Below are 26766 nucleotides of genomic sequence, written 5' to 3'. Positions count from 1 at the left end.
AACTGCACTGCTCGGTTTGCTTTTCAGTAGAGTGGTTGTTGCAAATTCAACCGCATTAACTCATAGCTGTGCACGGGAATCCAAAAATGACTGCCCAAACGACCACTGAGCCCCCAAAATGTTGCTGCTTCAACATCAAGACAGCAACAGTCGCTCTAGGAATCTTCCACATGGTAAGTTGCACAACGGAAAGGGGGAGAGGGAGAGGGAGAAAAGAAGAGAGAGGCAGAGGTGTAAGCTTTGCAGAAGGTGTTATCATTGCAGATCAAAAGGTTTCCTGACRGTTGACCTTTCTGTGTTCCCAAAAAAGAAAGACCAATGATTTAAGAGGGATGGGTGAGAGAAAAGGTGGGGGGGGCAGGAAGAAATTTATTGTCCTAGGAGGCTTTTTAACTATTTTTTCCCTGGCTCTACTATTTGGAGCTCATGGAAATTCGCTCTGCTTCCTGTTTTTCCCCCTGCAGCTTAATGCAGGAGCTCTTACCAGTGCAGGGCTGTGTGGCTTGGCCAGGCGTTCAGCCCGTTGGTTAGAAACTGGGCAGCRACTGGCAACGGACACTGTGGGAGTGCTGAAATTATGAGACTCTGGATGGAGGAATTTGGGCCCCAGGAAGGTAAAGGGTGGGTGGGCAAAGCTGCCACATTAATCTCTCTACAGCCAGTTGGACACTATATGCACTGTTTTGGTTTTTGTTTTGATACGTGGCTTTSTACAGCTGCCAGGCAGCTGGCAAAACTGCTCTCGGGGGCTGTTGCAGATGGCAGCAAGCGAAGGACACGGAGCCTGGAGTGATATTTCTTCTTCCCACATTTGGTTGCACAGAGGTGCTTTCAGGTGGCTTTAAGTCATACTGAGGATGTGACTTCTTGCACAGCAGAGGCACTTAAAATAATCCCTTCTGTAGCACCCATTGCACACAGTCATGAGTTGGGAGCTTAAAGGCTGGTGGCAGGTAATGGGGACTCTCTACCGCTCCTTGGGCAGGAGAAGCGTAGGGAGGGGACAGCTGTGACTAGCAGGTACCTGCTGGGCACTGCATCCACGGCAGCAGTGCCAGGCGAAGGAAGGTCAAACCATGCTCCCCCCACCGCGCCAGCCAGCTTTCCTGGGGCAACAGGAGCAAACTACGCGTGCCCTCACCGCCTGCTCGAATCCTGACTGCGCTGTAGCCTCCTCCTCCTCCTCCTCCTCCCTCCCCACTGCCCCCAGGCTCTGCAGCACGTCAAAAGCTGTCAGGTCGTGTCAGCTGTCAACCCAAAATTGGGGTCTGTCATGTTTGAGTTGGTGTAACCATGCTGACTTCCACCGTGCCATTCCCACATACACCGRTGGTGGATTTGACTCATGAAATGAAAGAAACATGGACATTGGTTCACTTGCTTCTTTGGCTAAGATAAATGGATCRAAAAGCATTCAGTGAATGATAAGATTTTATAAACACGTCACAGGCAGCAGCACTGYGGGTTGCTGGAGGCTGCGAGCACAGCGGTTGGGGCAGATGGCTGCATTTGGGTGCAGCGCAACGTCTCTGCAGCTCCGTGGTTGGGGGCAGGAGCTGGCCTTATGCCATTTCAGAGCAGGAGAGGAAGCTGGGTCTCCCGCACATCTCCACGTAACATGACTGCAAATGCCTTTCCCCTGGCGTTACTTGAAAGCTACATGCTGTAGTGGCATTTCCAATGCCAAATTTTAATAATGTCAAGACCTCAAAAACATCATGAGATTGGTTGAAAGAATCACACAACTTTATCTCCTCTTTCTCCTGCTTTTTGAGTGTCTAGATTACACCCTGAGCAGGCTTCTCAGCTTCTCACTGCGAGATCAAAGGTTATATTCTCACTGTTTTAAAGAAGAAGAAATTGCTGAATTTCTTGTGCAATCTCATGACCCCAAGAAAGAGAAGTTGAAACATATGAAAACTGAGAGCTTGCAGCCCCGCACTAGCAGTTTCTGACAACCAATTAAACATATAGCCATCATGGAGRGATCTCCATGAACTGTTTAAAAGGGGACCTTGTAGGAAGTGTAGCCAAGATCAGAGGAAGAACTAGCAAAATTAAAGAACTACACAAAGGTGGGAAATGCACAACAGGGAACCTGGTAACTACAAAACATTTTCTTCAGAGAGCTCCAAGCACCCCATGGGACAGGAGCTGTCTGTTATCAATGGAGAAACAGAGGCATGGAGAGAGAGGAAGCTATTTCTTCTTAACTAGGAGAGTGAATCGAAGAGAAGCTTCCTTTGTCTCTCTCAGAAGTCAGCAAACACTCTGAATTGAGGCAATTTTTTCTCGTAATGGTTTCACTATGATGCCACTAACAACAGCAGGCATTCCTGATTTACACCACTGTGTGATGGAAGAGAATGAGACACAACCTCTAGGTGCTGGTTGCTAATGAGAAAAATTCGCTCTGGTATTTAAGTGACATCAAGTGAAAGATGTGTTATTTAAACATCTTTCAAAAAAGTTTTGTAGGTCTGTTGAAGATACCAGGTGAACCTTGAACAAAAAAAAATAAAGGTAGAGAGCCTTGGAGTGAGCCTTCAGAGTGCTCATGGGAAAGCATTTGCAGAAGAGTTGCAAGGTCCACTCAGGATGGGCAAGAGAAACTGCTTTTCTTTGCAAGATGGCAAAAGCAGAAGTCATAAGTACACAGAAGTACCGAGCCAGCCCAAAAGTCCAGCAGCCTCCTAACCCATTTCCAGCAGTGGTCAGCAGTGGTTGCTTCAAGAAGAAGATATTAGAAGCAGGACACATAGCCAAGATCTTTGCCCTACACATCCTCCCACCTTCAGGCAGGCAGTATGTCAGAGACTTCCTACATTTGAGGTTACATGTAARTTACCATGTTTACAGCTATCGTGTTTAATAATCTCAAGCTCTGTTCTGCTTATATTTCCTCTTCAATAATCTCTTTTCCAAGTTGAAAAATTCTGCATAACAGGGCTTTCTATGAACAGAGACTGTTCCATACCAGGTCTTTCATATTGCTGCGAGTGTTATCTCTTTCCTGACTCTTCGCAGTGGAGGTTCAAACCAGAAGTTCAAACCAGAAGTTATGGGTAATATATTTAGTTGCAGTTTATTGCTTAGCCTGTAAAAATAAAAGAATAGAAAYGCATGCAAAAACACTTAGATTCTCCTTGTTGCTAAATAAAAGAAGGCAAAAGACTGATCCTTGGCCCTGAAACCAGGSATGCTGCCTTGCTTGGGGTCAGCCCCCTCTAGAGCAGACTGGACTTGAAGAAAAATAGTTGGAGTGGTTAAAACTAGAGTTAGGGAACAAGACAACTAYTAAGCAGTGTGRGCAATCAGGGGTCTAGYGCTGGAACTATGAATTGATCTTCTTTAATGGAGGATGAGTCTATGCTGTGCAGCTAAATGTGACTCTAAGCCCATTTTTAAAACAGAGTTGCCCATCACTGACAGCGTGTGCCTTAAGCACGTTCACAGGAATGGATTTAGCCATACTAACCCTGCCYGATATTTTAAGGAGGACCAAACTTTCATGCTGTGACCAAGGCCACCAGCTTTTTTTTACCCTCTCTGCTCCTCAGGGGCACAGTTTCAGTCCTACCTGCAGCCAGACTGATCACTAGCAATGTGATCCAGAAGTGCTTTGACTCACCAAGCTTTAACCTGCTTTTAGGGTAGATACCATAGAGCCACAGCTGGGTCCTTGCTCTGCCCTCCCTCAGTCTACATTGGTAGTCATCCCCAGTGCCTGAACTGCCTGGTTTGGAAGCAGACCCATGTTTCTAAACAGCAGTTCTTGCTTTGTTTGCATAGTTCAATCAGTCATCACCATGTCCTGCTGGATGTGGCTAGCGGTCAGGAAGGTTTGGGGTCAGCCTCTGACAATTTGTGGTGCAACTTTGCAAAGCCAGAAGAGTGATTATCATAAGACATGCACAAGCATGGTGTGCAAAGCACATGGCATAGCAGAGTCTTAAGAATTAACATGTAGTTTGGGTTTAGATTAAGGAGCCAGAGATGCTCCTGAAGCCCTGGGCTGGCCCAGTAAAGGATATAGGGAATGGGCAGGGATAGTCTGAGCCCTCACCAAAGCCAGAACAACCCACAGCAGGCTGCATGAGCAGATGTGATCAGCTCCTAATCTCCAGCAAATCCACACTGAGGTCATTATGTTTCCATTAGTATTTTCTCTGTAGTTATTAAAAAACAACAACAAAAAAAGCCCCACTACAATCCCTTTCTTTCTCTCCCCTCTCCTGCTCCAGATATGCCCTTCCATCCTGCTGCTGCCAGCTACTGACAGTGACCATCACTGCAGTACCGGAGCCTGTAACTCTGCGATTTCCTGGGGGTCCCACAGTCTGTCTGTACCTACTGTATCATCACAGTGGGTGTCTTTTATACAAAACCCCATGGAAAGCAGTTTAATTTTGAAGAGTATTTTCTTGTCTCACTGCTTTAGGAGATAAAACAAAAGTATAGTAAACTTTTCCCCCCTACCTCTTCTCTACCCTTTTGATCATGTTGCTACAGCAGGGAAGAGGGGAGGAAAGGGAAAAGAATTTATAACTTGGCAGCAGCTTGAATGATTTGCTACATCAATACTGTTGGTTTGTATCAGTATAAATTATTGCTGTGGGCCCTAGTGATGAATCATAGTGATGCTAGGTGATAGTAATGCTATCAAACACAAGCTCTCAGGCTTTGTAGCAATGTCTTGTCCTCCTATAAATTAGATTTGTCTCGTGCTGATCTCTCCATAGACTGTTGAAATAAATCTTGGGCATGCTCAAGCAAATGGGAAGGAGAGGGAGGGGAACAAGGGAGAGACAGAGTCCTGTGATTAGCGAAGCCTGACTGGGTGTTGTGAGGCTTGGCAGAGACTTGCAGATAACTTGTAAAGAAAGCGTGGAGGAGTTTGTCCTTCTGTTTGTCCTCTCCTCCCAGGCATGAAGAGAGCTCAAGTTATTTGGCATTAGCTTCAAGAACAAGGCCTGTGAGTTGCTTCTTTGCACACAGCATGGGCAGAAAAGTTGTGATTCACTTGCTACTAGTCCTTGATTAGAGCCAAAGGAGGTCTTGGAAGGTAACATCCTTGCAGCTTGGACTAACCTCTGTCACAGCTGAGCTCTTCCCATGGTGGCCAAGTCCATTTGCCCAGTTGGCAGCCCAGCTGTGGGAAGCTGCTCTCATGGCATGAGATGAGCGCCACAAAATCCTTCAGAGAAACAACCACTAACAGTCTCCACCCATTGTCTCCCCTTCTGGAAACCCTCCACCGTCCCTTCTGTGCTTCAGTAGTTCTTTAACTCAAGGAGCAGAGTCTCATCTCTGTGGGACATTCCTCAGGTTCAGTCCTCAGCTGTGGCCACGATTCATGTTGTTTGGAGCTGCGATTCGTTGCGCTTGCACAAGGCTGAGCCAAGATRTTCAGCAAACCCTGTGCTGCTTCCTTGTCCTCCCGGAGAGAGCTCCAGACGGCATATCTGTCAGTGCGGCGAGCACGAACAAGAGGGACAAAAGGAGGCAGCAAGAAGGAAAAATGAAATGTTCTAAAAGGAAGCCAAATGGAAGATAAAAATACTCTCTTCTCACTTCACCCTATCCTGCCGCAATAGCCACTTATCAATTGGAGTAAGAAAAGCAGCACTGAAAGTGTGGCATTCATACGTRTTGCTATTTGCCTTCAGACTGCTGGGTGTCACCTGCCTGCACACACCATGGTTAAAAACCTTTGCAGCACTCCACTGCACTGTTGGACCAGCATGTCTCTGTCCCCATTGACCCCAGTCCATTATGGCTTCAAGCTCCTCTCTCCGGAAATGGTGGGTGTGAAAAAAAAGGAGCAGACATCGCACCAAGGCCATGCACATAAAAATAAATTATTCGCAGACTAGTCAACCTGCACTGACTTCAGAAAAAAGGCACATGACTCAACCTCTATCAGCAATTTAACCCTACTGCAGCTGCAGCCAAATTATTCCCCAGGGAACTGAGGCCACATGAGTCATGCTATTAAGTTTCTGCCTTGAAAGACACCCCCTTTCTTGCTGAATTTAGCTGCCTTGGGTTAACGACTCTGGCTCTGCCTCAGTGCTACACAGCTACCCTGGCTAAATCACTTCATTTCCTGGTGCTACAGATCTTACGTTCCCACAGCAGTGGGTCTGATTTTAACCACCAAGTTTGAAGCACTCCTTTTAAAAGAGCAGCAACAAGGTGAGAYGTGACCCCAATACCTTGAGAAAATGAGGGAAAGGGACTAAATAGACAACAGATAAGACAGAGCTGGTATAGGAGACAAAATAGGAAGGGCCAGGCCTGCAGGGGGGCTGAGAGATTGCTTCATGCCGAGAGAGCTGTGAACTGAGTGTCAGGAGGTAGAATTTCCTGTTTTAAGCTTGTCTCTCTTGTTTAATGCCACAGCACTTAGGGAACCGGATGCTTCTCTGAGCACTCCAGTCTGCCTGAAATGGGAACCTTTTGGTTTCTTCCAGAGCTGAAGGGTAAATCTCAAGCGAGAATATCTGGCCTTATGAGGTGAGGAGTGCTGGGAAGATCCCACATCAGTCTTCCTCTGCTTTCTTCTCAGCTTGAAGCGAGCAGCCAGCTGTGGTCATCTGATCACTTTGCATGTCTGTTCTCTGCAGGGGTGAATGACATTGTCACATGCTGGGCAGCAGGGAGTCAAATGCAGAGTCAGGTGAGGGAGAGGACTCCTGGTGCTCTTGTACTAGAAGGCCGAGGTGAAGCCCAGAGAGCACTGTCTATTTTATCTCATTGCAGCTCAGTGCCTCATTCTTTCTACACAAAAACCCTTTTAAATGGAAGGTTTAAAGTGCCTATCACTTAAAAAGTCATCTCCTTAATCTTCCAACTTGGGCTTGGGTTCTCCATCTGATATGCACTTATTTCACTGCAGTTTGTAAGGTTGAGTGGTTTATTTCAACAGTTGCCAGGGAGAGTGCAAGGAAGACAGGACCTCTTTTGCTCTCCTATTTGATGGACATTTGATGGACTTCTTCATTCCGAAGTTCTGACCCTGGATCTGCTCTGGCTCTAAACCTATCTGGGGATGGGAGCATTTGGGACTTGATGCCCTCCTTTCACTCACTTGTTCAGGAATGAAACTGATTGATTGTTTTGGGATTAGATCATCTGTTTCACTCGGGCTCCCATTTAACAGCAACCTGAAAAAGCCATTTCTCCCTATATTTCCCATGCTGAAATATGAGAGGGTTGACCAACAATAGCAATAAGGGAAGGGAAATCTCTTCAGGAACAYGTATATGAAACCTCTCTGGCAAGTTAAAGCAGATGAAGTCAGTGTGTGATCTCCATGTGCAATTAGTTAAGAGGTCTTTTACACCCCTGGGGAGACCATCAGGTGTAAAGAAACTTCAGATCACTGTAATTTCATCCTCCAGTCTTGACAAGGTTCATTGCTTCCATGGGAGTTTAAATGCTGTTACATTAAACTGAACTCATGTTAACTTTCTTGTGTCCCCATGTAACGAGACCTAGGTATTTCTTCTTTTTCTATCTGCCTCACAAACAAATTGCAGACTTCATTTACAGAATGGGGGCGGGGGGGGGGAGACATACGGAGTGCCTCATGGAGCTATTGAACAGTCTGACATTGGACAGGCCAGGAGAAAACATGTGAGACTTGTTCTTTCTTCTGCCTCAAACTCATTGTTTTAATTGCACTTCAGAGAGAAGGCTAACRCTTTAGCTGGGACACAGTCCTCGCTGCAGCAAGAGGGCTGCTTGTTGGAGCACTAACTCTAGAAATATGCTCTAGTACAGGACTCCCAGGGAGGCTGGGGGATGTGCTCCAGCTCTTCTGGAAACTGCACTTGCAGCCTGTGGCACAGAAAGTGGACGAGCCAGATTTTGAAGATTGCTCCTAGGTCTTCCCCAGCTAACGCAGAGACAGCGGGAGGGTTTGAGTTCAGTTCCTGACTCTGTTACAGGCCATCATGACCACTACTCTACCAGCCTCAGTTCCCCGTTTTTGAAGTAGCAATGATAATCCTTTCTTCCCCTGCCTCTTCATTCTGTTTTTTCCATTTTGCAACATCAACCCTAGGGCAGGAAGCATTTCTGACTATACCTTACACCAGCCTGAACTCTGTCTAGATCTTGTAYGGCACCTGCAACCGCTGTGCTGGGCAAAAGACAAAATATATTATTTCTTCTGCTTGGTTAATAGTTATGTTTGTCTCATCTCCCTTGTGCTTGCTGCTGTTGTGCCGTTTCCTATACACAAAATTTGCAAACACGAACACCGACCACAACAGTTCCGGTTCCTCCTTGCTTGCGTCACTTCTTTAAGCAACTGTTGAAACAAAAGGCTGCTATTGATATTGTGAAAAAGTTGGTTTATGCAGACAGTACCAGAGCTTGCGCTGGTCTTGGTGGCAGATACAAACCTGCTAGTGGTGTGATGAAGATGGAGGTTCATGTCTGCACAGGTTTCTAGAGTTTCTGCACATCCCTGGATTTCCTGTCCTACAGGCTCGGTTCCCATATCTCACAGGAAAAATGCAAAGGGCATTACAGTCCCTACATCTCCCTACCTCCAGTTTGATTCCTGCTTTCTGCTCTCAAGCTGTGGCCCTGGAGACTCAAACTCCTTAGCACTGAGGTGAGAGGTGTTCCTCTGCTCCTCCCCACCTCCTGGACAGGACTAAAGCTTAGGCAGAGAAGCAGGCAGCTCTTTGCACAGCAGCAGAGTGGTCAGAGAGCTCATCTAGAAAGTAAGAGATACAGCTACGGGGTGACAAGTCCACATTTCCTGCTTCTTCAAGGAATGTAGTGGCAGTCTTCTTCCCCAGTTCCTCATGCTGTTAAGTTCCATCTAGCCCATTTTTAAAATAAAATAATATAGTCTATGCTGCTTTTGGAAAGTGCAGTTGTGGGTATAGATCTGGCACACCGTGCTGTGCTCCAGCTTGCTACAGTCTAAAAATGCAGAAGAAGGCAAGATATACCAGCCATGAGGAAGGACAGCAGAGAAAGGAGAATGAGGAAGAAAGCAATGAACACTATGGGCAGCATGCTGGACTTAGAAATTGCCTTCTTACATATAGTGCTGAAAGTAGCAGTAAGGTGATGAAGGACCATCACATGGCATCTGAGTAGTCCTTTACTTTTGAGGGGCTGTACTTGCTCTGAYGACTCTAGGTGGACAGTGATTGATGCTCCATTCTGGTTTTGGACTTCCTGTGTCCTGACCTGCAACGCATTTGATCTCCTCGGCACGTGCTGTCTGTAGTCAACAGGCTGGCAGGGAGGAATTGCCCTTGGGGGGGGATGTGGCAGGGCTATCTGGCATCGTGGCTACTCATTTCCTGGTTTTACTTGCATGGAAATTCCCTGGACCTGTGATCTGAAGTGGTACATTGTGAGGCCTCCAGCCTTAAGGAGGTCTTCTGCAGGCCCAGGGTGCCCAGGGGACCTCTCCCTAACACACTTGGAGATTTTTCTCAAGTAAATACAAGAAAGAAAATGACACTTTTGCCAACAAAGTAGCATAGCTAGACTTGCAGAGAGTGATCTTTACTCTTTTTGTGTTACTTTTTACCTTTTAAAAATATTATCATTACATTTAGCTCAATTCTGAAGCAAAATATAATTCCAAAACGTAAAACCAGAACTTTCTGTATAAAAAATGTTGAAACAAAACTCGTTAACTTTGTAATTCCTCCATCCTCCTTCAGGAGTTGGCAGAAAAGATGACAGCTAAACCCATACCACTAATAAATTCATAACATTTGCCTCAGTGTTTGTGTAAAGGATGGGTTATTTTAAACCTTTAATGACTCTGTCTCACTTGGAGAACCATCATGCACTTGGGACTATGATCATTGCAAGCTCTCTGGAAACAAATTTGTTGATAGGAAGTTGTCCTGCAGCCCACTGAATTGTGTCTTTTGCTTTTCTTCTCCTAGGTTATGAGTGTTTTGCTCCTGATCGAGCACTCCCTGGAGGTGGCTAGCGGGAAAGGCTACTGCAAAGACCTGGACAAGGATTACTACAGAATTGGTAGGCCACTGGGTTGCTGGAAAGCAGCGGAGACCCGTGGGATTGAAAGGGAGCCCACTGTCCCGCACTAGTCTCTCTTCCTTTTTTCTTTCATAGAACACTGGAAACATATTCAGAGTAGACAGGTCTGTAGCTCAGACCTGGAGAAAAAAAGTTCCGGCTCTAGAAATTTGGATTTTGGTTTAGGTCATTACAGAAATAACCCTATGGCTGTGTTTGTTTCTTGGAAACTGATGCAGGGCCCAGTGGAGCTGTATTTCTTTATTTCAGAGCTGTGCGGGTCAGGCCCTCAGCCTGAACTCTCCAGTGCTCAACTACTCCTCCAGCCCTCCCATGCTCTCTGCAATATTCTTTGCATTAACCTGACAATCCTGTTTTCCCCTTCTCTTTCTTTTCCCCCTGTGTAGCTCACTTAAGACTTACACACACTGTTGACCCTCTTCTCATGTTAGATATTTTGTAGGAAAATACTGAGCTCCTTCATAGACCTAGTCTGGACAGTGAACTCTGAGTCATGGAGCGGTGCAAAGTCACAGATCTGCGCTACATCCCACGGGTGGGTGGGCTACCTGATGTTGCCACCAGTCCATTGCCCTCTGTGCCATTGAGCCGTGCCCTTTACCCTTCACATCATCCATCACACCTTGCAGGAGTCTCCTACCTCACAGCGAAAGGCACTTCAGAGAGCTGCACCAGCCCACCTCTGCTTCCCCCCTCATCCCTTCGAGCTCCACCCCCAGCCATGCCCACCTCTTGGTGCTTTTTGCAGAGCATCGGGTAGTCTGGAAAAGGCAGCCAAGCTGTTTCATATCCCACAGTCATATGCATCACATTTATTACTGTTGCTTGAATTCCTAGTTAGGAAAGATCAAGCTTATCTTTCAAAGACCTGGCAGGTTTCTCCTGTGGGCAGCCATTTAAAAGAAAATAAAATTCCAAAAACACCAAACATTACTTAGCCAGGCTAATTTTGCATGAAACTTTTTGAAAGCAACAAATACAGGGTACTTTTTCATTTTCTTAGTCACTCTTCAGTGTGAAATTGCAAGTTAAGATAAGCTTTCTCTGCTGTGCTCAGAAAGCCAGAAACTGGACTCCCACACCCTGGGAGTTGTCTCTCCTCATGGAGGTTTGTGACTGCAAGGAGTCCCCAAAGAGAAATACAACCTAGAGCAGCAAGGACTTACCTGTTGTTCCCATCTTGTCCAGTGTGTCCTTCCTTGCTGCTCCTAGCATGTGCAGAAGGACCCCCCTGTGCAGAGGAAAAGGAAGCTAAGTACAGCAGGCTCCTGCACATCCCAGACTCACTGTCCCCAGGATAGCAGTCAGACACAGTGAAAAGCACTAAAGCAGAGGTATTTGCTGTCTGGATGAAGCTATTTCTAACAGCTGTGTTCACATTTTTCAAATGAGCCCAGCTGGGTTTTAGGAGGCACCACTGTGATTCATTACGGCTGTTTCAAAAGGGATTAAGCATCAATGGTGAATGAGAAATGGAAATTTGGGTGAGTTTTGCTAAGAGGGCACTGAGTGAGGGTTTGCTGTTATGGTTCACATCTTTCACCCAGGTCACTATTTCAGAAGTGGTCTAATCTGGGTGGGTTTGGAGGCTGTTTCAATGAGCCATGGTGAATGCAGGCTCCTTTGCAGCTGTGGCTCAGTTCAACACCTAGTATAGACTTGCCTGGTGACTGCTTTGGAAAATGCTGGCTGCAGAGTTTTCACAGGGCTTTTTTAGGTCAACACACAATACACCAAACTGGCTCCAAAGCCCTGCTTTCCTTGATGGTATCATCACAGCACAGGTCAGAGAATCTTGCTTTCCACTTTTGTAAAATAGATTTCTATTTTTAATTTTACAGATTAAAAACTGAAGAATATGATGCAAGCATGACCTTAAGGTCTCTTTCCTTTCCCTCTCCCTCCCTCCCCTGTTTGCTTTGTTTGGTGCACCTTGGACATGGGCACAGTTGGAAATATTTTTTCCCAATGTTAGAATATGCGTGTGCATCCTGATGAACAGAGTGGTCTGAACTGCTGAAAACTGAACAAGATACTTTCAGATCAAAATACTTTATCACAGACACAGCTACATAAAAATGATAATTGTTTTTTTCATGCTTTATTTTGGAAAAAATATTCAATACTCTCACTTTTTTCAAGTATCTAAATATTTTTTGAAGAGAAAAAACAACAAAGCATTGAGATAGAACTTTCAGCTAGTTTTCATAAAACAGCACTATATATTTTGTAAGCAAAATGAGCATTTTGCAAATCTGGAGAGCTTTCTTTAAGAATAGAACCATTCTGAGTGAAATTGGCCCTGGTTCTTAACAACCCCCCTTCCCACACAATCAAAATGACAGGTCTTCCCCCTCCCCCCTCTCTTACTCCCTCCTACACAAAAAGGAATATTTTTATGATGAAATCCCCAGCACTTCCACTTGGCTTCTCTTCCCAAGCATTTCAAAGGACTGCTCAGGCGATTGCTGGGGTTTTCTGGTTGGTTCTGGTTCCAACTATACTTGGAATAAACACAGTGAAACCTTTCTATTTCCAAAAACTAGCAGGGAAGCAATATAGCTAAGCTGTATGAAAAGTTCAGTTTGACTCTAAAATCCAGATGGAAGAACTGGAGAACAATTTGGGGAGAGGTTTTGTAGATGCCCTCAGCATCTGCTGTTCTATTTGCAGCTCTTGCCAGACTAAAGTATGTCACTCGGAATATATAATGCAAATGTGGTAGTTATGGCCCAAGAATACAAACAAGGCAAGGTTTATGGGACGATGCTTTTTATTTCAGCAATAAATGATACAGTAGGAAAAAATACATACACAATTTCATTATAAAGAATCAGAGCTCTCTCAATGATCATATTAAAATCTCTCATTGTGGACAAAGTGCACTGTTTCAATTTCTGTCTGGTCAGTCAATAGAAATACCAAGGTTATTCCTGAAGACCTGGGTGTACAGCACATGCCATATTCCAGGCAGAAAATACTCCCTCTTTCTCTGATCAAAAGCAGAAAAGCCTAAAGGGACTGTGAGGCTTCTTATTTTTGCCAGTCCTGCCCATCCTTTGAAAGTAACTGTCCAGAAACAATTCTCTGCAGCTTATCAGCAACACCAAATCAGAAACATCCATCCTTGACAATCAGTGAATGTGACCATAAAACCACAGTTTTATAAGCCCTGATTGTATTTCCCAAACCAGTTTATTGGGCCATAAAATAGAAAAGTTTTTCTGCATTCAGGGAGATATTGGGAATCATTCACAGTCCCTTTGGGCTACGTTCAGGACACAAACCCTAATGTGAAGTTAATTAAAAATATACATTTGGCACAATGCACAGATTCTCCCCTCCCTGTTTTAAGTCCAGTGTAGCTTTGCAGAGGCTCTGTTGTATGCCCCGATGCTGGTTATATCACCGTTTCCAAGGAAAATGACACTAACTTCATAGCATATATATATATTCCTGCTCATGAAATTCCCAGGGATCACTGGAAGACTTGGCTAGTCTATAAGAGTTTGAGTAAGAAAAAGTCTGTGTTTGTTGTTGTTATTGATTTCTATAAGCTTCTGGAAGAAGATGCATCTCAGAGTGTGCGAACTCTCCATGTTCTCTGCCAGCAATAAAGTACTGCCGCCAGCATGGAGGTGGCCGTGGAATTGAAGTATTCCTGTAGGTCAGGTGTTCTAGGAATATGTGAGCAAAGCAGGCTCTGTGAGGAGAGACGTTTCTTTCCTGCCTGACTGCCTAATCATAAAACCGGAGCAAAATTCAGAGTCTCCAGTCCAACCTCCTGCTCAAAGCAGGGCTGACCTCAAAGTCAGATGACTTTTCTCAGGGCTTTGTCCAGTTCAGATTTGCAGATCTCCAAGAACGGGGATTCCACAACCCCTCTGAAGCCTGTTTAGGGCTGCATCGCTCACTGTAAGATTTTCTTTTTTCCTTCTATTTGGAATCTCACTGCAGCTTGTGATGGTTGCCTCTTGTTTTGTAGTAATAGCCATCAAAGAGCCAGTGCATCTTCTACAAGGACAAGCCCTGTTTTTCTCTGAATACTCTGCTATTTTATAAGGTGTAGTAGAAGAAGACAGCATATTCCTGAGATAGGCACCTAGATGTAGGAGCAGAGGAGAAAGCTGTCAAGTGATACCCCTGTCAGAGATTATACAGGTGCTCAAGTCTGGTACAGGAGTCCTAAACTTGGTCCTTTTCTGAGGGGGTTTTAGGACAAAAGAGTTCATTCCACAAAGGCCCAGTAGGCATGAAGGGAAATACTAAAGAGAACAACACCAGAGAATTACTCTCTTACATCTTTGAACCACAGGCATGGAAAGAGCCTATTAGTCATGCTAATCCACTTTCTAGGGATTTGTCTGCTGTGGTTTTAAGTGCCTCACATGCCAGGGATCCTGTTACTCTGCTACTGGTTTGGGAAGATCTCTTGCCACTTGCAAAGCGTTTTGGGTGGCAGTCAGTCTCTTTGTGACACGCACTGTTATTCCCCTCTCAAGGAGGGTTTGCACAACCGGGGTAAGAGCCAGCAGCTACCGCTCTCTAAGGGGGTCATTGCTTTAACCCATATGGTTAAAAAAAAAAAAAAAAAAAAAAAGTGTGCTTGGAGGGGGGGATGTGTTCTTAAGAAGGGAGAAGTCATTTTGTTAAAATAACATCAAGTCTATTGGTATTAAAACCTCCCCGGGACAGAGAGATCCACTGCCAGAAGAAAGGGCGAATATTTGTGCTGTGAACAAATAGGATGCGGACAGTGTGTAGAAGGTTACTTTTTTTTTCTCTCCTTGTTTTGCCTTTTCTTTCTATCCCTTTGTCTGTAGGTTTGGGGACTTTTTGTTTGTTTGGGTTTTTTTTTTGTTTTTTTTTTTTTTTGATCTAGGTTCTGTTTGGGAAATTCACCTCGGCTCTGTGGGCAATTAGCCTGCAGAAGCAACGGCCAGTTGCCCAATTAATTAGCGAGCCTGCCGAGAGATCTGATGCATGAAACCAGTTGGAAAGAGGCAGAAAAAACACAGCTGTCTTAAATCTAAGAAAACACAGTGCTCAAGAGATAAATCCTCTCTGGGGCAATCTTCTGATTTTTGGTTCTGGGAGTAGAAGCAGGTGAAATGACTTGATGTAGTTTTGGTTTTAATGAGACTAGGACTGTTAGGAAAGGGTCTCTTTTTATGGCTGTCTCTACAAAGGCTGAGTCTGTCTTTAAGCTTTTTTTTTTCTTCTTTTTTTTCCTCATTTCAAGTTTATGCTGTCCTCATGCTAACCTCAGGGTTCAAGACCCTTTGGTTCTCTGTGCACCAAATTACAGCCTTGTCTCTACTTTCCCATTTTTGAGAGGTCGGTTGGGTTTTCTGCCTTGTTGCTTAGGTTTTTCCTTTGACTGTCAAGAGCTTCAAAGCTGTGAGCAGTCTCTTCTGCCATAACATCTTTTTCTCTTTCTCCTCTCCCTTCTGATTTGGGGCTTGTGGATTTTGGTTTTCTCTTTCTGTGCAGTTTCCCACGATTTCTTCCTCCTTTTCTGTATTTCAGTTTTTGTTACTTTGGGGTAAACAAATCCTGAATTTGTTTTTTATCAAACTATAAGCAAAAGGCATTTCCTGGTTTTGTGCTTTAACAACGCCTTTTCCTGATACAGGTTAAGTGTTTGTTGGGCATTTCATATCACTCCCTTGGATCTTTCCTGTCTGACACCTCCATGCGTAGCAGTTTGTGCAGTGCTGCTGCTTCTCTGGTTTGAGTTGTGCTATTTCTGCTTCTCCGGGGGCTGCAGCCTCCTCAGAGGTCCCCCCTGCCTCCAGTCCCAGAAGGGAAGACGTTGCTCAGACCCAGGGAAGGAAGCGCTCGTCAGCGCTCGCCTTTAGAACAAAGGTTCCTCATCAACAAACCTCATCTTTAGAGGGGACTCAAGTGCATTGCTAGGTTTTGACAAGAAAGGAAGTGAAGTTAAAATACATGCCACTGTCTCATTTATGAATGCCTTAAATGAAAGGGGATGCATCCTCTGCTAGCAGAGTAAAGACGTGCACAGCAAGGAGTGGTGCAAAATTCCCCACCTTGCTGCTGCTGCCGCCTGCCCTTGCTGCCCACTGTGGCTCAGCCCGGCCATCAGGCAGGCAGGTCCTTTACAACCCTGGAAAGGCTCCAGAGCTTCTCAGTATCTATACTTCTCTTTATTGCTTTTGGTCATGTTTTAGAGTCCTTTCTTTTGCTGGTGTCTGTCCATACCCACATTGCTTAGTGGAAACTGGATATAGTGCTTGCCAGTTTGCATATGTTGCAGCTGCTGCATCTAATGGTCACTGATGTCCTGCCATATGCCGTAGGCAGCCCTGGGTGTAGCTCTGCCCTTCTCCCCTATAGCTCTTCCTCAGACTTGGGACAACTGTTCGTGCTTGCTCCCTCAAATAGTGTAACTGGCCAAATTAAGGCACAGCTGAGACTGCTCTTGCTCAAGCCGTTTGTTGTTGTGAACGGCAGTGTTGGCATCATCTGCTTGAGTAACAGAGGGACAGGTTTCTCTGCCTGAACACCTTTGTCAATGATTTTCTCTAATGACAGAAAAGCTAGTGAGTGAATTAAGGACTCTCTGGTGTGTGTGCTCTAACTCTGAAACACCCCCCTTCTCCCCCTACCCAAGGTATTACGTGGTACCAAGGTTAGGCAAAAAGGCAAAGCTGAGGAAGACGGATTGGCATCTTCATGGGAGGAGTGGAGGAGAAGGGGCAAAGGGGAGCAGTGAGGGCTTTCAGTGCAGCTGGAATCTTTTATGAATCCAACAGGCTTGCTAAGGCACGATTTCTAGATTTCTTTATGAAAGCAAGTGGAAGAGCTGAAAGAGGTAATAGAAAAAATATAGTTAGGCACTGGATTTATTTAATAAAGGAATAATAGGGCTATGGAGCGGGGGAGAGGATGCTAGCCGATAATCGGATCTTCCTGAGGTTAAAAGAATTTTGTAGTCCTGGGAAGGATCAGTTGCTTTAAAGAAGTTAAGAAAAGATAAAACCGGTAAATCTTTTCTACTGAACTTAAACCCTTTATTCTGGCATTTGGAAATTAGAGACCCCAAACAGGCTGCTGCTATTTAAACCCAAATAAAGCACTAAGAATGAAAGGGTGAGAGTGAGTTGGAGGAGACACTGTGAAAGACTGTACATTGTGTGGAGGCGGATGAAGAACCTCGCAGTGTTCTGCCTTTGGAGAGATCTCCTTCCCCCCCACAAGAAGCAAAATAACATTATGAAAAACCTCACACTAGCTAGACCACTATAAAGCCCAAGTGTGTATACTGTACAGTGAAAAGAAGGCTTCAGTGGACCTTGTCAGGGCAGGCTGCAATATGAAGAGAGAAAATTGCTTCCTGAGAACTGGTCAGTAGGCAGCTACGCACATAGAAAAAATCATCTTCCAGAATCCAAAACAGTTGACAAAAACTATCTAGCAGCCTAAGAAGTGTCTCGTGCTGTTCTCCTCACACATACATTTATTTTTAGTAAGTCACATCCTACATCTACAGAGACTGGAGATGAGATGTTTCACCCTGAAACTCTGTGGTCCATACTACTGGTAGGTGGTTAAAACTTGCGCATGCTGTCTGAGAATCTTGCAGATCTCTCCCCAGCTCTTACTGTTGGTTAGCTTATCTGTATTTGAGTCTCCAAAATAATTTCCAATCCAGACTTATTAATCATTACCTAAAATCATTCTTCCTTTCTTCTATTTCATTTTACCTTCGTGCTGTAGCTCAGGATATTTAGAATTTTGGTCCAGGCAATAAAGGTTTTTGGCTCCCACCTGCCTGAGCTGACAGCTTGTGCAGCCTAGTGATCTGCTCCTAAAGAAACAAACTTCAAAGAGAGATGAAAAAGTGGTGATAAAAAGAGAAAAGAGCAATTTCCCATCCTCTAGCTGCATGGCTTTCCCACTCCCGCCTATACAGTTCTTTCTGTATCAGAATATCGCACTTTAAATCTCCCCTAGAGGTGTGCCTGAATTAAGATATTAGGCTCTAACTTTCAGTAGTGTGGTAATTATTTCTATTACTTTTAGCTGATGTCATCACCAGTTTCCTGTTGATCATCATGCTCTTTGTCATCAGCTTCAACCTCCTTCTTGGTGTGGTGAAGGTATGTTCTCCACAAACAACATTGAGCTGCTTGCTGGGGCCCCTCTGAGCTAGGAGGTAGTAGAGGAGGGCACCAGAAGAACGCTTACTGAAAATACTGATCATAATGGCAGATAAATATCTCAGTTCTTTTTAAAAGGGAAAAAGTGGCTGGTTTGAAGTCTCAGGCTTGTTAGATCATTTGCAAAGCTGCTAACTGCCAGAATTACCAAATCTGGGTGATATTTCAGTCATAACTATTTTTTTGTGTTAAGGAATGTGAGTGTTCTGATTTGGAAATGTTGTCGCATTGCCTCATTTCCCTGCTTTTTGCCAAATCAGATTCTGGAGGTAAACCATAAAAAATGACCATGAGTTGGTCTGGGAACCCAGCTTTACTTGCAGCAGAACTTCTGGGGTAGCTGAATGACGGCTCTGCTGTGATCAAGTGTCAATGTCACTTAGAGAAACTCCATGGGGGGGGGGGGGAATGAATTTTGATGCCCTTCACTTTCTGAAGCAATTGTCACTGTACATGGAATTAGGTGCAGAAATTTCAGGAAAGGATTTGTTCTTGAAGTACCTTAATACATGTCCTTTCAAGTACTGATACCTACTCACATTATCTTGCTTAGAATAGAAATGACTGGCACTGTTTTTCCTCTTTCTCAGAAGAGAGAACGTCTCCTGATTCCATTCCTCGCTCTACAAGTCATGGACTTTCTCCTCAGTCTCCTAACAATGTTCAGCTCCTACATACAAGTTCCAGCAATCATTTCTGTGTCATCCGTTAGCCACACGGTAGGTAACAGCTTAGTTCTGGGGTGGTGGTCTCTGAGGGAGGGCAATATGAGATGGAGATTGATGCATAATTAGGAATTAAGGTTTATTATTTGGGGTCACAATTCTTCATGGCTATGTAGTTCCTACATTGTCTATTGCTGAAGACAGGATACAATCCTTGGTGGATTATAGGATGCCCAAGGAGAAATAGTGACAGCTGCGACATAAGTTAGTTTCCCACRTCTTGGAATCTTCCTGTTGATTTTGTGTTGTTTCTCAGGGCTTTGGGGAGGTTGTTCTGGGTGTGCCACTGCTGGGAAGGGTTGGAGATAAGCTATGAATGCCACCGCACTGCCCAGAGAGTCCTTTGGAGGAGCTGATATAAATCAGCTCAACAAGACGGTTTGCTTGGTGTTTTGGCTASCATAAGTGAATTAAATAGGTTAGGCTGTAAATGAGAATACAAYACAGTCCCTTTGTAAATAGGGAAACTCTACAGATGTGATACAATCCTGTAACCCTAAGCAAAACCTTGTTCTCTGCTCTTCTCCCCTGTGCAGCAGGGACTCTCGAAGATCCCTTTCTTGGCTCTGCAGCTGCTGGACTTCTGTCTGAGTATCCTCACTCTCTGTAGTTCGTACATGGAGGTCCCAACCTATCTCAGCCTCAAGGCTTCAGACAACGGGGTGAGCAAGGCTAGATGATTTGTGTCATGTTGTTAACCACTCGGAAGTGTCTTTCAATGGTTGTTATGACAAAACAAGCTTTCTCCACAGTATATCCAGAATTGCTCTGTTTGGTGACAAAAGAGGGTTTTGCCATATGTTCCCAACAACACGGTGTTCTCGACTGACAGTTTGCTTATGCAAGTGTTTCTTAAAAGTACACCCTGTTTTTCTTGTAAGAATCTTAAGGATGCAAATTGCAGAGCAGAGTGATTTGGATACAGCCTCCCTGCGTACATAGAAAACACATCAGCGTTTCATCTTTACTAAATAGTCATACTTCTTCAATTCTCATTTGAATATTCTTCTGAAAATCTTTCCCAAAGAAKTGTAAACAGTAAAAATATCCCTGAGCAACTGGAGATCTGACTTTTCTGAGAAGGAAAAAGAAAGGTGGCCTCTCCCACCTTCCGGAGAGCCAGGCTAAGAAACTTGCTGTGATATCCACAGCTCTGTGTGACACTGGTAGAGGGAATAAGTGTTTATGACTGAGACCCTCTCCTCTTTTCACAGGGCTTCTTGCCAACCCTTGAGAAGTTACCAACAGAGGAATATGCCAAAATAATGGTCACCTTCACCATTGCATTCATTGCTGTCCTCTTCCTCAAGGTAAATGCCTGCAGGGTCTGGTGAGTCATGAAGGTTGAAATACAGCTTACATACCTGGGGGACAGGAAGGATTGGTGGTTCTCTCTCTAACCTGCCAGGGCCTTGGAAAGCCTTGCTGGTCTTCCCTTGTGCTTAATAGCAGCTATGTCTCAGTGCAGTGTCTGAGGCAGGTTTGATATTCAAGTTCCTGTTTATATGTTTCTGCAGGTGTGAGATATATAAAAGCAAACCCTCTCTCATATTCATAGTCTATTCCTACTCATTCACTTCTAGAAGGATAAGAAGTTTGGCAATAAATACAGGAAACTGTTTTGGCATACAATGGCATAATAAATTAGATCATTAAGCAGCAGGTTAGATCTTCCACTTGGGTAAATTGCTGTACCTGCACTGATGTGAATGGAGTTGTGCACACTGATATCCTGAAACTTAATTAAAACCTGTGAGCTGTTAAATCCTGCTTACCTCTTAGGAAACTTCACTGTGAAAGGGCTTCTATTCTTCCTGCTTCAATGGATTGGAGAACAGGTTTTTCACTGAGGGGTTTCAGACCAGCTAGGAAAACTAGACCTCTCCAGGTACTTGAGTAGACTCTGTCACAGTGAAAAATGCTACTTATTAGCTGGAAAGCATTTTTTTATTCAGACTCTTCCCAAGTGGCCGGACAAGCCGGTGTGGAGCATAATGGCTTATTTGATTGCACTGCAGACATTACTTCAGCATATCTTTTAATATTTGCATAAACTGCAGGCAATAAGCTCTGGAGATAACCCTGAAACCCAGCTGGCACAGCACTCTGGCTCTTCAGCAGAAATCTCACTGACCTAGCAAACGGTGCTTAGTTGGAATTTTACACAGGATAAGCTACAAGACTATTTAACTTACTGTGGCTGTTTGTGTTGGAGTTTGTGGGGAGACTGGATGGGGGGAGAATAATCTAAAAAGTCAAGTGGACAGGCACAAGTATTCCTTAGTCTACTAAAGTCCTCATAACTCCCCTCCTCCCCCCCTCCCAACAAGTCATGAAGAACTCCATCCTTTGAACTCAGTGACAATCCCTTCACTCCTTTTCTATGTGTAACAAAGCCATTTTTATGAGACTTGGTTCCAAGTGATTAAGTTTTGATGAAGAACATGGCAACATGAAACATTTTAGAGCTTAAAAGGCCATTTGGCCCATTTAGGGCCCATCAGTTTCAATTCACCGTCTCCCCCTCACCAGGGATGGCATCTAAACATGTTGGACTAGCCCAGGATCTTTTTCCATAAATTGCCTTGCTTAAYGGCCCATCACAAGCTTTTATTACCCTTCCATTGATATGTTGTTTCTGTATATCTGGTGCCATCTGTTTGCCTTCCAGCTTGCAGCTTCTGCCCCCAAATAGTTGTATGCATCCCACTCTACAGTGTAATTCAGCTGACTAGAAGGCGGTCTGTCAGATGGAGAAGTCTGGGCACCTGCTTTCCTACATGCCTCTGCCCGTGACTTCCTGTGGGACCTGCAAGGACTTGCTTACCCTTTGAGCAGGAAATATTTCTTCAACAATGCTCAGTGGACTGAATCACTCCTCTCCCTCTCTTCTCTCATATAAACCTCCTTATGCAGGGAACATATCCTACTGCAAGGTGGAGGACTCCATGCAACTTCATAGTTCCTTACCAGTGCAGTGGTTGTCTTTAGCCTCACTTCTAGAGCCCCAGTGGTGATGTTTTCAGTTGTCAAAGTCTACATACCTTAGAGATGGAAAGTGTTCAAAAGGCCAAGGGAGTCTTACATATGCAATGCTTACATAGCACCATTAGAGAGGTCTCCCTCACCAATGTACCTACCCACAGGTAATCTTTATCTCACCTTAGTATCATAAATAAATGAACATCCCCTCCACTGCCATGGTGGATAAGAATGCAGAAACCAAGAGAAATAAAACATCTCCGGGAAATGAAGTCAGAGCAGGTTTCTAATGTAATGTGTTTCTGAAGTAGTTGGCACAAATGCTTGTTCTCTCCTGATCTCTAGGACAGACTTTCTGCCAACATATAATAGACATTATGGATGCCAGTGAAATTTTTCCCCTTTGGTCTGGTGTGGAGAAGGGTATCCTACACTGCAGCTCTGGCTGTTTTAAGTCACCCAGTGTTGGCATGATCCAATGTCATTGGTTTCCTTTGTATAAGCTGTGCATACTAATGTATTCTAGCTGAACCTGCTATTGCTTGCAAAAGTCTTAATTCAAGCCAACTCCTTCATTGATTTCAGTGTAGATACTGGATTGGCACTGAAGCAAACTGTTCTGGAATCAAAGTTGTTTAAGAAAGGGGAGGAGGGTTTTTTTTATTATTATTATTTATTTACCAGGGTTTCTTCAGAAGATGAGTAGTTTTGGGTTCAGTTTAAATGATGGCTTCAGTGTCTTGCATGTTTGCTCTCTGTGTGAAGAGGCTTTTGGAAGGGGAAGGCTTTTACAATATTCCCTAAAGGTTGTCCAAGTTTGGATTTTCTTCCTTGTGTTTGGAAGTCTATGTGAGATGGATTCCTTCAACAAAAACACCTCATTCCTTGTTCTTGTTCTTTGTCTTGGCTTTGTGTCAAGACGAACAATCCTCATTGTTCTAGGAAGTCCTAAGCTAGATGGCTTGTTTTAGGGGCATATAGCTCCCTGTGTTTTTTTGAAAATGCTAACCATTTTTAAAGTGTAGTCTTACGCCAATAAAAATAAGAGGCACATGACTTCGCCTCACTGCACATAGTAGGGAAAATATTTATTTAATATGGTATGTTTCACAGACCTTGCTTATTTTCTTGTGCCACAATCTGTCAATCGATCCATTTTTCTCAAAAAAGCTCTCTATTTCATCTTGTAACTCTGAGGTGCAAGGAAGGGTTGACTTTTTTTTTTCTTTGTTTTTCTTTTTCTTTAGTATAACTAATGAAAATATAAAACTTTCTTGAATGAGATGACCTTTCAGGTCAGTCCCTGTTGACCAGCAGGCCTTGGTGTCTCTGGGAGGTGGATGTTAAGCCCCAGGTGTTTTTCTGAGACACATGGACTTTGTGACCTGCTCAGAAAAATAACGTGAAAGTGAAACATGCTTCCCTTTCCTTCCTGATGACATTGAGCTCTCAGAGGTCTTAAGCATGTGCTTTGTATTTAATATTATTAATAGTCCTATTGACTCCTTGCACCATCACACTGCTCCGGACAGGTGGAGTTGTCACCTTTCTAGTGAAGGGTCCAGACTGGTCTGAGGCCATGACATGTGGTACCCAGACTTCTGTAAGGCTTTCACCTCTAGTGTGATAGTAGAGCAGTGGCAGGCTGATGGCAAAAGGGGAAATGCTCTTGTTGATTTGCAATGCAATGGCAGACTTCTCTTTCTTTTTCAGGCCTATATGTTCAAATGTGTCCTGAGTTGCTTTAAGTACATTAAAGCCAGCAAGAGAGGGGAGGTGAAAGTCGACTCGCAAACAGCTGAGAAGGTGAGTAAAGACTCTAGGTTTCCATCATGAAAAGGCATGTTTTGCACTAGGGAGATGCATGATGGTCCTTACTCTTGTCTCTTTGGCAGTCTGAGAGATAATTCAACCCTTCAAATTTGCATCAACAAGCTCTAATAGTCAGGTTCCAATCATATTTCTCTAACTTTATTTCTGTATAAAACCTTTCAAAGGAAATGAAACCTGAAACTTGGACTTCAGGCAAATCAGATAAATGAGGGTATATCACTCTTATTCTCTGATCCAGAGATGTGCTTTCAATTTCAATTGAACTTTGGTTTCTGTGCCTAATAGTGCTACCCACGCTTAAAATTAAGTTTATCTTCACCTTTTGCTGGATCAATGTCTGAGAGGCTTGGTGCATTGCCCTTCATCTTAACGGTTTGCTAACCCATGAATATCAATGTCCTTACCTAGACTACTGATGATCTCTTTAATAGTAACACCCAGCTGCTCGGAGACAATGCAAGGGTTTTGAAGACTGTCCAAAAAAAAGAGATACAGTAAAGACAGACGAGAAGTAAAGAGGAAGAATATGGAACGCTAAGTGGAGGCATTTGTCTTGTTGAAACTTGGCAAATACGATGAGCATTGTCTTGCCAGCAGTGTGTGCTCCTGCTGTGCATGCATGATGGCTCTCAGGAGTGACTTCCTACAGAGCTTAGCCTCTTTGCTTAGGCAACAAGGCTTAAAGTCTGGACGTTAAAGAGCCTTAGTCCATTTGTTGCAGCAATGCTTTGGGAGGAGAGGGTGGGGCTAGTAGTAAAGTGGTTATAAAGTGCTGTTTGCCTCTAACTCTTCTGGATTTCTGCCCTCCACCATTTACAACCTATGCAGTTCTCTTCCCCTGCTTTGAATTGGGAAGAGAAACCTGCCTAAGATCAAATCCATGTGAAACCCTTTTTGTGATCCCCAGAGCAGGTCTAACGGTCTTCTCTTTCTAGGGTGCGCTGCCATCATACGAGGAAGCCGTAGAGTCACCTTCCAAGGACTTTCCACCTCCCTATGTAGCAATCTAGGCTCCACTCACAGGGAAGAGAAGACATATGTATTGCTGTTGGTGCCTCTTACCCCTTGTGTCCGATACTCAGCCTCACTGAGAAGCCCTTGCTTCATAGCAGTATCATGCTTATTACAATCCAACTCACTTGTAGGAGCCTCTAAAGAGCGATGGTGAACTGCTGGAGCTGGTGCCTCGTTCTGCACTAGCAGACCTGAGCTGGTACCAATGACTGAGCTGCAGTGCTATTTTGATAAACTTGACACCAGGCAACACAAAAGTTCCCATCACTGGCCTCTGACATTTGGCTAATGTGAAAGTACAGGCATTGGCCTGAATCTCTCGTCAGGCTCACTTTATCCCAGCAGGACATGGGTTCTCATCTGTTTTATATCTTTAACTCAGCAGCTGAGGGGAGCATCAGGCATTTAGTAAGTGGAATGGGGAGGGGGGAGAACGAGCAAAAACCTTTTTGCTGAGATAGCCTAACTCTGAAATATGCTATGTTAACCAGCAACATCTAATGAAGACCTAAGGGAAGGGAATCGGCAAAAGGCTGAAGATCCCGAATGAACTACAGTGCAGCTCTCAACCTGTCTGCTTACGATAATGATTAATGGTGTGTGCTCCAGAATATACAGCATGCTGGAATTGTCACAGTATTGCTCTGCTATTTTATACCTGAGCGTTTGCATTTTTTTTTTTTTTGCTTTTAGTGTGTGACTTGAAAGATGAGTTTCAATAAAAAAAAAATTAATGGCTTCAATCCTCTGCTGTCTGTTTTCTGAATGGTGCTGTCCTTGCTGTCTGAAGTATGTCAAAAGGAAGCAATAGTTTGTTTTTTTTCCCTTGAAGCAATTAGTAAAAATGATGTTTTGAGGTTTCAGCTGATGATATCTCACAGGCATCAGATCATGCATGCTGTTTGCAAAGAAAAACATGCTATTTCTAACAGCCAACCCTGCAGTTTCATCTGAGAATCTGGCTTGTTTCTTCCTCTTGCACATTGTCACCGGCGATAAAGATTCTGCCCCAGGCACGCTTTCTGTGACACATTCAAAACTGAGTCTGATTGCACAGGTCAGTCTGGGTAGATTCTAGTGAATAATGTTGCTGATGATAAATGAGAGGGAGGTGGAATTTGGCGTCCATTCACCTTTTTTGGGTGTGAGGGTTTGCTGATCGTTAAAATCATTCAGTATGAAAGTATAATTTGCTCAACAGTAACTAATCCAGCGTCATCCACAAGTGAGCCACATCCTAGGCTCCTTGTTCTGCTCAGATACAGACAAAAGTTCAGGGAAAGACCTTGCTAAAGGAAAAATAAGAAACATCAGTGCTGTTTCCTGCTCTTCTCACTGGATATGTATTTAGTTCTCACTGGATATGTATTTAGGTATATGGTGATGAAGGTGTTGACTTTGACTAGGTGCTTTTGAGCTAGTTTCCTCATCTTATAACTGATCACTCTGTGCTTCATCTCCCCAGCTTTGGAGACAAGGATACTCAACAGGCAGGAAGTCAGAAAGAATGTACCAAAAAAATCATCTTCATGTCCCAACCATATATCAAAARCTCCCTAGTGTTCTAAAACACTTAAAATCACTTGAAAAAGAACAAAACCCTCAACAATTCTCCAAACAAGGGAACAAGCAAGCAGAAAAGAATCTCTTTCTGGTCCTAAATCCAGTAATTGCAGAACCAGTGAGTGAGACACCAACCCAAAACCAGGAAACCTCCCAGGACCATAATATTCATCCTGGCTTCTTGCCCCAAGGTATAGTCCAGTCTCTYGCTTTTTTTAGGTGAAAAGAGAAAATCTCACCTTTGAAAATATGAATAATCAATAGGTTACAATACCCTCTGTCCCTCACCTGCCAGCGCTCTTGGTTATAGTCCTACAGCCCAGGATCATTGCTGAGACTGGCTGCTTCTCATCTCTTATCTGCTACTTGCTCCCCTTGGTTGTAGTCCTCAAAGCCACGTGTGGAGAGCTGGG

General features: G+C 44.1%; 1 protein-coding gene across 2 annotated transcripts; it reads left to right on the top strand.

The window, feature by feature from the left end:
* LAPTM5 (lysosomal protein transmembrane 5) lies at positions 1 to 25533 on the top strand. Of its 2 annotated transcripts, none has more exons than XM_026076375.1 (8): positions 1 to 173; positions 9936 to 10029; positions 18100 to 18176; positions 18827 to 18955; positions 19498 to 19632; positions 20176 to 20271; positions 23657 to 23749; positions 24712 to 25533. In XM_026076375.1, the coding sequence occupies exons 1-8, from the start codon at positions 87 to 89 to the stop codon at positions 24784 to 24786; spliced, it is 786 nt and encodes a 261-aa protein (XP_025932160.1). In that variant the 5' UTR covers positions 1 to 86; the 3' UTR covers positions 24787 to 25533. The 2 variants fall into 2 exon arrangements, with proteins under 2 accessions (XP_025932160.1, XP_025932161.1); XM_026076376.1 differs by having other exon boundaries at positions 2 to 173; positions 19498 to 19623.
* The last annotated feature ends 1233 nt before the right edge of the window (positions 25534 to 26766 follow it).

This window comes from Apteryx rowi, unplaced genomic scaffold (assembly GCF_003343035.1).
Source record: "Apteryx rowi isolate R43461 unplaced genomic scaffold, aptRow1 scaffold_43, whole genome shotgun sequence".
In the NCBI taxonomy this organism is placed as follows: domain Eukaryota; kingdom Metazoa; phylum Chordata; class Aves; order Apterygiformes; family Apterygidae; genus Apteryx; species Apteryx rowi.
The sequence above is the reverse complement of the archived record's forward strand: the minus strand, read 5'-3'. Positions and strand labels throughout refer to the sequence as shown.